The following is an 11,761-nucleotide window of genomic DNA, read 5'->3' on the forward strand; positions in this document are numbered from 1 at the left end:
ATCCCATATTTAATGTTAAACATTGGTTGGTAGAAACACTTAATATATATATATATATATATATATATATATATATATATATATATATATNATATATACTAAAATATCACCATCATTTCCCCTCAAAGGGCTGTATTTGAGAAGCTGAGAGACTGGGAGACAAGAGAAGAATGGTAATAACTCATAGTGGCCTTTGCTCTCAGTGATGAAACAAGAATGAAGTCACAATACACTTTTTTTTAATATTTATTTTTTAGTTTTAGGTGGATACAATATCTTTATTTTATTTTATTTTTTTAATGTGGTGCTGAGGATCGAACCCAGTGCCTCACAGGTGCTAAGTGAGGCTACCACTTGAGCCACAACCCCAGCTCCACAATACACTTTTTAAAAATTTTTTTAGATGTTGATGAACCTTTATTTTATCTATTTATTTATATGCGGTACTGAGAATCGAACCCAGTGCCTCACACATCTAACACTGAACCACAACCCGAGCCCCACAATACACTTTTAAAATAAAGTAGGAGACATAATATATAGCCAAGAATCATAAAAATTCCTAAGTATATTCTGGTATCTATTTTAAAAAGAAGTACAAGTGCAATGGAATGTAAATAAACTATTCTTCATTGTGACCCAGAATCTTGACACCATCACAAGATAAAATAATTTCTAATCAATACATATGCTTATTTTCTCCTTTTAAACAATTATGGAAGTAAAGATGATCTAAATTCAACTCAATTTACAAGTCAGAAAAAAATGTGTTATGCCAAATTGAATGAGTCCCATACAGATGCTCACTTACTTAAACCACAATAAAGTTGTGACTAATTATACAAAAATTGTAATCACTTGCTTTGTTTAGATACAGAAATGAATAGAAAACAAATTAAATAATTTATTTTTCAGATAAAAGATTTGAAGTTTGAGAAGATTTTATAGGTTATTTTATAAACATTATATAGATAGATATAGGTTCCTATTTGGTGATTCAACAAATTGTATTAAAGATGAAATGCATAATCAATACCTCAGAGTGGACAAGCAAAGATTTATTTGAATAGATACTAATTTTTTATCATATATAACATACTTGGAGTATGCCTGTGTCTAATTTAGAGTTGAATTAGGAGACAACAATCACACTAAAATTTTAATAAGTATAAAGGATTATAACTAGAATGAAAGTTAGTTCACTATTAAAAGAAATAGAGTAATGTTTCTGTGCTACAGAGGTATCAAATAAAAAACAGAGTTACTGCCTATAAGCTGAGAGAGAAAGAACAAGGCAAGTGTTTGCAGATTTAGAAGAACCTTTCCTCCTACCCCACCCCTTCACCCCTCATGCACAAACATACCACCATTGAGTTTAAGACCTGCGCATCTCGGGAGAGGTTATGATTACCACCAGAACTCTCATGATGGTTAAATTGCTAGAGTGTGCGGACCTCAGAAAGTAGATGTGGCCTCTGGCAAGCAGAGAATCTTCACAGAGGGTGTCACCTATAGATGAAGTGAACAGTACCAGGTCCCTTACACAACAGTATGCTGAGTGTCAGAGGAAGAATATGGAAGCAAGTGGAAGTTAAAATCCTGTCCTTACAGTATCTCTCCAATCCCTTAAATGGCAAGGCCTAAAATTCATTCAGATGGCAAAGGAGAAGTGTCTACAGTGTCCAGCTTGGACAACACAGGGAGGAAGCAGAAAGGTAGATGTGGAGAGGAACCAATATCTGGCTTGTACCTGCCCCATCATTGAGTGTGGAAACCAATACTGAAACAGACTGAATGAAAATTGTTGAGAGCCACAGCGGAAGGGGCCCCAGCAAACTTCCAGCTGCCGGCTGATGATTGGCTCACAGCGGCCCCAGCAACATCTAGCTGATTGGCTCCTCGGCCCCAGCAACATCTAGCTGATTGGCTCCTCTGCGGTGATGCTCATTGGGCTGTTTCCCTGCCCTTTCAGACCACGGAGCTGCTCATTGGGGGACTTTTTTGGCTCCGCCCACATGACCCAGCCAATCGGCCTCAAGAGCAGAAGGATTGTGGGAGGTGGAGAGAAGCTTGTGTGGGAGAGAGAGGCTTGTGGAAAGCCGGTGGTGGCAGTTGAGGCTCTGAGGGTTTTTCCTGAGAGGCTGTTTTGTTTGGCATGTGTGGTTCTAAAAGTAAAGTTAGTTTCTTTTGACAAGTGGCTCCTGATTGTGCCCAGCCAGACTGCGGCAAAAATAGGAGCCCCTCTAAAACTGAGAGAAGCTTCCTCATGCCAAGAGTGAAGGCTGAAGAGTTGCCCCCACACTGGCCTGACAGATGCCAAGGAAGCTAATAATGGAGACTACCCCCTGTCCAGGCTTGTCTAGCACAGCTAACACAATATGTATATTTCCTGGCTTTTGATTCTGTAAATTGTAACCATTTCTGTGGCATCAGTAGGATAAGCAATCTAACTGCTTTTCCCCAGATTGAACAAGCTGCACAAAAACACAATTTTCTCTTTTCCACATATTGCATATTTCTTACATGAGCAGACAGCTAGATCTACTCAGTCAGGATCCTGGCAGTCCCTGGGTTAGGCTACACATAATAATACAGTCATAAACTGTATAAGGTCATCTTTTTATGCTTACAGTCACAATTTATAACTTCTTTATTCCTATTTCTAAATTTGGTTACCTAATGTATCAGTCTGAGGTTAAGTATTGAAGTATATGTAGATAAAGTGCATAAAACCTGACACACACGAATAACTGAATGAACTTACCCCAAATGGTACCTGCATGTAACCACCATCTAATGCAAGAGATACTCTATTACTGACACCCTCCAATTCTCATTCTTGCTCTTCCCCAGGGGTACTTATTCATTTTTAAATATTCCCCTAAACTATTTACTGGTTCACATGCATATTTAGTATGACTAATAGAAAGCACAAGGACAAATGATGCATCATTACATAATGGAGGATAAGCAAGCAAGAAGGTACTTTAAATTTAAGACCTATCTAATCTTATCATTCTATATTTTTAAAGTTATCAAAGCAATCTTTAGAAATCCCTGTGCTACTCTTACTTTTGTATGAGGATGCAATAATCAACAATGTCTTTTTTATTCCAAAGGGAAAGGAATGAAATATAAATAATACACATCTCCAAATATCCCTTTGATTTTTTCCCACAGATATAGAGACTGAGTTCAAATTTTTGAAAATAAGTTGTTTTTTTTTCCACTGCTATCAAACTGTAGCCTAATGGTAGAAAATGCTATATACATTTCATAAAATGACACCAACACAAACAACAACAAAACACCTAGCAATGATTTGGGTTACTAAATAATCTAAATGCAAGTGAAAAAGAGAATTTAAAGTATACAACATATTTTGTTCCTCAGAACTCATAGCATTTAACATGTTAACAAATATGGAATGTTTTTATTTTATCATTTCATTGAGAGTAGTAGAAGAAAAGTTATATGGTAAGCAGAAAATGTCTTATTTTTTTTTTCTTGCTATATTTTAAGATGACATTTGGATTTGGGATCTGTTGAAACTTTTTCAGTTGAATAAATCTGACCAGTTATTCAGTTTGGACTCAGTAATCCTGGAGACTCACGAAATCTGATATTGTAAGATTTTCTTATTTTTTGTATTTATAGATTTTTAATAACCTCCTTTAATATGTTTCATTATTATTTGCATGTAAAATTTAAAAATCAACTATCATGTTGAAGGCTGAAAATTTAACTACCTAATTTATTTTTTTCCTACCAGCTTTCCATTACAAGTCAAAAGTCTTTGAACTTATGATTAGGCTCCATAGCCTCAAGGTTGTGAGTGTTTTTCCAGAAGGTTTTCAAAAAAAATTTTTTTAAATGCCTGCCTCCTTCACTGGATTCAGTTCAAAATATTCTAATAGGAAGCATACTTTAAATAACCTTGATTCCACATTTTTAATATGTTATTTTATTTTATTGCTCTTCCTAAGTAAGAGCACTTACAATCAACATATTTGTTAAAAGTTTTATATTTGGGAATAATTTGTTGGGTCTTTGTTTCCTGTTATAATGGGCTTTCAAAGACTAAGCAAATTTGCAGATTTTCCAAACAAACACATCTGTACAGGACAGTGTGCTATTAGAAGGTTCCTGTTAAATAATACAATGTGAAGTCTTTCTGGAGTACCCATTTGTTGCATAGAATATGAGGAAGATTGCCAATGAGTTCATTTTATGAAGAAAACTACAGCTCTGCAATAAAAACCAAATAGATTACTACATAAACCATTTTTATTGTTAATCCTGTTGGACTTGGGTGTATTTTCTTGCATTTATACAAAGGGAAATGATGTCAGGAGCTAACCTCTTATTTTCAAAGACAAAGGTTCTTTTTCTAGCTTATATTTACCTTGAATTGTTTCAGCGAATTAGCGCTTCTTGTAATTCCATTAAATGCACATGTTTAAAGTACTTAAATGTTATATTTAAGGTTCATCAGCCTTATGTATAACACTCAGCCGCACTCCTCCTATTTCCTTCTCCTTTCCTTGGGAAGGATATGTGGTCGCATGTACTCCTACACACATAACCCTGATCCGGGTCTCTTCATTCCATCTCCCATCTATTTTTTATGATTATTCCAGGTTTCTTCCTCTTCCTTCCTTCCTCCCCACCTACTCAACCCAACCACCCACTGGAATCCTGAGTTCTGTTCTTCAGTAGTTTTGCAAAATTAGTACTTTCCCGCGGTTCCCCTCAGAACTACTTTGGCATGCCTTAGCTCTCCACAGAGACCACTTGCTCACCTTAGTTCTACAATCATCCTTAACTCCCACTTATCCCTATAGAAATTCAGACCCAGACCTGGTTCTTGCTTTTCCATTTCCCTTTTCAAAGCAAAATATTTCTTTGGAAGGTACAGCTAAGAATCCCAAAAGGCAAAATCATTGAACCAGTGCAGTAAGAGGGCTTTGTATTAAATGAGAATTTTTGCTAAACTACAGTAACACTGAAGTGCGTTATGGTCAATGCCTAGCTGATTGCATTTTCATTTGTAATGCGGAAATACTGCCAAGAAATTGAATCAAGCTCACTCTGACAGCACATGTTACCTAGAATTTCTTGCTGCAGTACAACTTTACTAAGTGACCCCTCATAATTGAGAAGTTTGACATTCTGAGCAATCGTCTGTAGTCTACAAAGCATAATGTAATAAAACAGTGGAAGCCAACCCATTGAAAAATTATGCATAACCATCATTTTCTAAACTTTTTTAAAAATTAGAATCATAAGGAAAATGTACTTGTAAAAATTTTATATATTTTCTTGAAAAATGGCTTCAGATTGTCTCCACTTAAATTTTAAATTTTTATTATTAGTTTTATTTGTTTATTCATTCAATAAATACTTAATGAATGCCTGCTATTTATCAAAAGCACTTGAGCAAAAGTTAACAGTAACTCTTATTTGTACTTACCATGGGCCATGCGATGAAACCAGTAGTAGGCAAAGTCTACTCCTAAAAAGGTGAGATACCAAGTCCATGGAGAATCCCAAGGCAAACTGAAGAACCTATAGTTCTCCCAGATATAAATGTAACTGGTCACTTCAATGCTCCTGAAAAACAGGCTGGAAAATAAGAGTGACAAGCAAGGATTATACCTCACTTTAGATACTCAATTTTGCTAAATATTCCAGAAAATGTTTTCCAGTTTATATAGCATATGTAAAAATTAAACTATTTCATTATGCTGCTTCTTCCTGCTATTTCATTACTTTTACAGGCTTACTACATAGTATCAAAATGATTCTCATGATATTGCCTTCTGTTTCATAGCCACTATGGATGCTAGTTGTTTGTACTCTAAAATTTCATGGAATTCAGGAGATCATTCCTTTCTCATGTCCTTTAAAATACTTTTTTCATGAAACCCCTATAAAATATACAAAACAATTAATTTTTTTGTGATTTTCATTTCTAAATTTTAATGAAGAACACAGTAAACATGGCTTATAAAGGAAGTATAAAGGGCAGAAAAATATAGGGCATATTTTTAAGACATCTGCAAATTTCCTGCTGCCTTCAAATATGTTGATTTATAACATTTACATTCAGATTAAAATAGCTTATTTCTAATTCTGTTCTCTCTCCTCTCCTCCCTCCTTCCTCTCTTTCATACATAGTTAGGGTTTTGTAGATTATGTTTAGTATCACATATTGGATTCTTACAGTATTTTAATATCTCACTTATGGAAGAAAAATTAGAGCTTTCAGAATGTTAGATATATATAAATATAGAGGTATAATACAAATATAGAGGTATACAAATATAGTTAAAATAGATGTATAAGCATAGTTAAAATAATTGTTTTAAAACTGAATAATAAAAAATCTGAATAACAGACTATGCCTTGCCATCTATTCTATTAAATGTTTTATTTAAATAACTTTCAAAAACATACATAATATACATTAATTTCATATAGCATTTTAAAAAATTTTCTGTGATCAAAATTTCTGTAATCAAATTCAATATTAGATTTGACATAACCATTTGCTTTATTATCATTTTTATAAACTTGAGTGAATTGTCTTTTCCTTTTCTTTTTATTGTTATTAATCAAAAGCTCTTGAGCAAAAGTGGTCGTTCTATCTCATAAAGTTTAGTTATAAGTCAACAACAAATTTGGTTTTCAACTTTCTGTGAAATTTCTTAAATATTATAATTTCAGAGAAAAATCAAACCATAAGCTCAGATTATATTATTAAAATTCTTCATTTTAATAGTATTTTCCTTTATAGGTCCAGTTTCTATGAATTAGCATGTTTCTGAGTCATTTGGAGATCTTAGCCTTTATTCTTAACTTTATTCTTGAGTTCAATTATGATGGAATTTAATCATGATTCACTATATTTAAAATAACCTCATATACTTTGTTTCAAGTTATTATCATTTAATCTGCAAACCAAAATATTAGGTGACTTCACAATGACATTAATATGCATAACTCATAAAATGTCAAGTAGTTACCATTTTGAGCAGGATTATACATCATCATATGTTAAAACTCAATTTGAAATTTTAGATTACATAGCTGTAAGTTTTGCTCCTGAGTGAAGTCCGTAACCCAAGAAAATTGATCTTGCTTAACGCAATCCCAACCTGAGCAATGCTCTGAATATACCACAATCCCCTGATAAAGTAGCTTTCAGTCCTTCCATGGGACTCTTTCTCATAAAGTCTTGCTGAGGGTAGACCTCCACAAGTGTCAATCCCTAGACCTCACTATGTTGCCAAGAGTGGTTGTTTTGGGACATGTAGACAAGCAGAATTGGGACAAGAAGTCTGGAGTTCCTATGCATGAGTGATCCTTCACGGGCCAGGGAACACCCTGAGTCATGTTCTCCCACTGCGTATGGAACTCTGAGAAATCTAAGAGCTGGAAATTTAATGACTGCCTTCCAAGTTTTTTATCAAAGATATCTGTCAAGGTGAGGAATAGAATAAATTTTATCTTCAAGACTGTTAGCTTAGTTGGTATCTCCATGTATTACTGAGGCTATTGACATTTGTATGCTATTGACATTTGGTCATGAGAATTCTTGCTGTATGACACTGTCTTGCACAAACATTTCCTCCAACTGTGAAATCTTAAAATTGCTCTAAATTGCAATTATTGGAGCATTACCCATATAAAATTAATGTTTTAGTCAAAAAATTATAAATATTGTCAGCTTTATATAGTTCAACCTAATAATTTCTCTAAAGAAGGGATTCTCACTCTTGAAACTGTTGCCATTTAAGGTCAGATAATCCCTTGGTATGAGGGCCTGTCCTGTGCATTATAGAATGTATGCCTTATCCCTGTTTTCTATCCACTAATTTCAGTAGCATCATTTCCCACATCATTTATGACAATCAAAATCATTTCCAGACATTGTCAAATGTTTCCTGGAGAGCAAAATTATCCACACCTGATAATCAGTGTTAAATAAAACAATGAATCAAAAAAGAAAAATTAAAACCTAGAAAATGCAACAGAGAGTTGAAATATCTACAGATTGTTATGTACAGTTCAGTACATGGTATTGAAGCAGACTCATCCATGGATTCATTCAGTCATTCAAATAACCCATATTACGAGTCCACTAAGTTTCAGGCATAGCATGATGAACGGGGCAAACATAATCACCTGCCTCATGGGGTTCTCTTATGTATATTATTTAAAATTTTTTTTCTATGTCCTTTGTGAATTCCAATGACAACTAAAATATGCATTATGGTACCAAGATCTCAATAAAAGAGGGTCCTTGAAAAAACTTTCTTTCATAAAGTAAATAGAACCTGCTTGCAACTGAAATTATTTATTTCCTGTACAGGTGCCAGACCTTGAGCAGTCACCCAATTTATTACTCTGTCAACTGACTTATTAGGGTTGACACAAATCTAGTTGAAATATGTCTGACATAGTATAGTCAAGCCTTTTTTTTTCACACTTTAGCATGAAACAAACTTTCTTCAAGGTGAGGGAAAGAGGGGAGAAGCTGTGGGAGTTGTATTCCCTCCTTTCTATCAGCAAGATGAATATGATACTGTTCCATTATTCATGTGAAAGACTAACCAGGCAGTGCCCACAATTAAAGACAATTCACCAAAGTGATATAGCTTGGAAATGATTATAAATCTCTGAAAAGTCCTTCATTGCAGGAAATAGCACCTACATTCTCAAAACTGTTCCCACCAGACCCTGAATCAAAGCCAAAACTCCTTCCTTTTTTTCTCTTTCTAATTCCTCTGCTCCTTTATCCACCCTAAAACCCTATGTATGACTCTGTACTCTGGAATTCAAACTTGAACTCTCTAAACCCCTTCCTGTGAGAAAAGGCATGTAAAACACAAGTGTATATATATAATGAGCTTACTATATCACACAAAGATTGAATATTGGGTAGCACAGGCTCTTGGAATTACAAATACTAAATACTCTTTATGCATTGTTTGGATGTGAGCCCCCAAAATGATCTCAATATAAAGAGACATTTGAAATCAAAATAGGCTCTTCTCCCATTGTCCTATTTCTTCATAGATTCCCCCCACTCCCCAAATAGAGGTAGTCTTGGATCAGAGATAATGTCTTTTGGCAAATGAAATGTAACTCACTTATCTAACTAGTGTGATGATTCTTTATGTGTTTTACATAATGTTTTCTCTCATTACTAAAACTTTGTCCTGTCAAAGTTCAGTTACTGTAAAAAGCTAATTAGTATGGTACAAAGTCGCTATTTAGTAATGACCTGGGTTTTCAGATAAAGTTCATTTATCATGATGAGATTAAAAATATTCAATAAAGTTGAAATAAATATTATTTGGGAGTTGAGAGTTTCAAACTATTAGTTTTGAAAGTCACCTCAGCCTGAATCCATCATTACCAACAGTAGAAATGTGACACTGAACATGTCATTCAGATTTTCAGTACTTTGGGGTTTAATTTAGGATATGAGAACATTAGGATAAATGAGCCCTAATATTATCTAGTTCTCAGACACTCTCAAACTCTAATCAGTAAGAAAAGCAAGTGAAACTTAATGTGATGCTCCCATTGCAAATGGTTAGCATTTCAAAGCAACTCTCAAGAGTAAGAATTATGTTTCCAGACTTCAAGGCATCCAACAATTTATACTACTTAATAACTATGATCATAATTGTGTTTACTGCCTGATTTAGCCAGATTATGCAAAAGGCATAGAAATAAATTAGACATTTTTATTTTTAATAGCCTTGTCTTGTAAGCTAGAAAATAAATGAATATTTAATGGGACCAATTAAAAAGATTCTTTAAAAAACACTAGTAATAGATAAATAAGTATGAATAAATATTTTGAAATATATGCATATGTCCATATAATTATATACATATATTTTTCTGAGAAATTTTATTATATATTTATTTCAAAATCTCTTAAAACTGACCCAAAAACTTGTACTGCCTTTCTGTAAAGCTACTGCCACTTTTGCTCCATCTAGTGGAATATTGATTTTTGCTCAGTAATAGTAAGATAGATAATAAAACTTCGATCTCCCGAAAACAGATAAAATGTGTACAGTGATTTCTTACTGCTAAATTATATTACAATTCTAAAATATTCACATATAGTTTTTTTTTAATAACCATAAAATTATAAACTTTTATAAACACAATGAGGTAAATTTTTGGAAAAAGTAAATTTACTATATTCTTTACAGGAAAATGTATTACTCTATTGAATAAGCAAAGAAGGCTGCATAGAGGTTAGTCTCACAATAATCTTTAAAGTTACATAATTCATAAAAAAGTCTATTTATAAGTCATCTAATATAAAAATTAAGAGGAAATGAGGTATTCTTCCCAGAAAATGTAACCAACAAACCAAAAAAAATTTTAAGTGAAATTTTCCTTATATGGTGTTTTAAAAGTATTTAAAATTATTCTTTGAGCAAATAATCATTTAATATTAATAATAAGGTGCTATTCTAAACATTACCTTCATTCACTTATCTCTGATTGGAAAAGTGAATACTGTTTATTAAATTCATCATCCAAAATGATAAACACTCATTTGTTAGTCTAATGTTGCCAAAAGTAGTAATGCCCCTTATGGCTAATGTGTATAAAAACCTCGTATTCGATTTTTCTTTTTTCCCAGCCCCACCCTAAGGAGACAAAAGTATTTCAAAGTAGTTTAATTTCCTCCTTTTTTTTTTTTTTTTTAATGAACTGAAATGTTTTTGTCAGGAATGGAAAATTCCATAGCAAGCGTGGTCAGTAAAACTGTGCATATGTATGGTTGAACATTGCGGGAGCTAGCTCCATACTAAAAATTGGCAGCGACCCATACATATTAAAAGTGGAGTGTCCCCAACTTATTTGAAAATTTACCTACTTAAATTATCCCTCCAACCTATTGCAATTTGATTTATAATCTGCTGTTTCAACAGAATAAATGAACCCATTAAAAACAAACATACTGTAGATATTTATATCGGGAATAAAGCTTCTCTGGGGAGGATGCAATTTATGGAAGCAGAAACATTGGAAGGAAGTAACAAATTGAGGTCCTGGTTCTCTAATGAAGGATTGGAAATTGAGTTCTGGTTAAACAAGAAGGAAAAAAAAAAAAAGATGCGATTATTTTTCACTCGTTAACATTTAAGTCAGTAGCAAAATATGCCACAAGTTTTAGATAGCATTTTTAAAAATAAATTTTGTATCTATTTTGTTAAATCAAATTTAATTTTTATACTTGTAAATTATGACAGAAAAGCAGATTATTTCCATGATAAATTGTGTTTAAATATGATAAATAAAAATATCTATTTATAAATTCAGGACAAAATTCGGATTAAGAAGTCTTCCTACCAGGTTTCAGAAGTGCAAAACAAATGGAGGAATACCCAGAATCTGGTTCTTGGGACATATGGACTTTTATTACAGATCATGGTCTGTCCGACAGGCTTGTAAACAAGATATAATCTTGTCCATGGTTAATATTTTTTCTTATATAAATATTTGAAAAGTGCAGCATGTTTCTTTTTTTATGAATGTGATAAGTTCGCTATCAATCTTTAAGACACTTCAAATTTTATGTAATCATTTAATTGAGATCTTCAAATAAACATTGCTTTTCCTCAAAGTCTGCATACAACATTTCCATTCTATGAATGGCGAAGCGGAAAAACATGTTCACTTTGATTTCCACTTCTTTTTTTTTTTTTTTTTTTTTTTT

The 11,761-nt window shown here is 33.1% G+C and overlaps 1 protein-coding gene across 6 annotated transcripts in view; it reads right to left on the minus strand.

Annotated features, from left to right (window-relative positions):
- Positions 1–11,761, minus strand: part of Agmo (alkylglycerol monooxygenase) — a 336,057-nt gene that overhangs the window by 318,988 nt on the left and 5,308 nt on the right. For all 6 annotated transcript variants that reach the window (XM_048799642.1, XM_015498116.2, XM_048799643.1 and 3 more), the window contains exon 4: positions 5,474–5,625. In XM_048799642.1, coding sequence (XP_048655599.1) covers positions 5,474–5,625 — 152 coding nt within the window. The remainder of the gene's footprint in view (positions 1–5,473; positions 5,626–11,761) is intronic.

The sequence above is a fragment of the Marmota marmota genome, unplaced genomic scaffold (genome assembly GCF_001458135.2).
Source record: "Marmota marmota marmota unplaced genomic scaffold, marMar, whole genome shotgun sequence".
Taxonomy (NCBI): domain Eukaryota; kingdom Metazoa; phylum Chordata; class Mammalia; order Rodentia; family Sciuridae; genus Marmota; species Marmota marmota.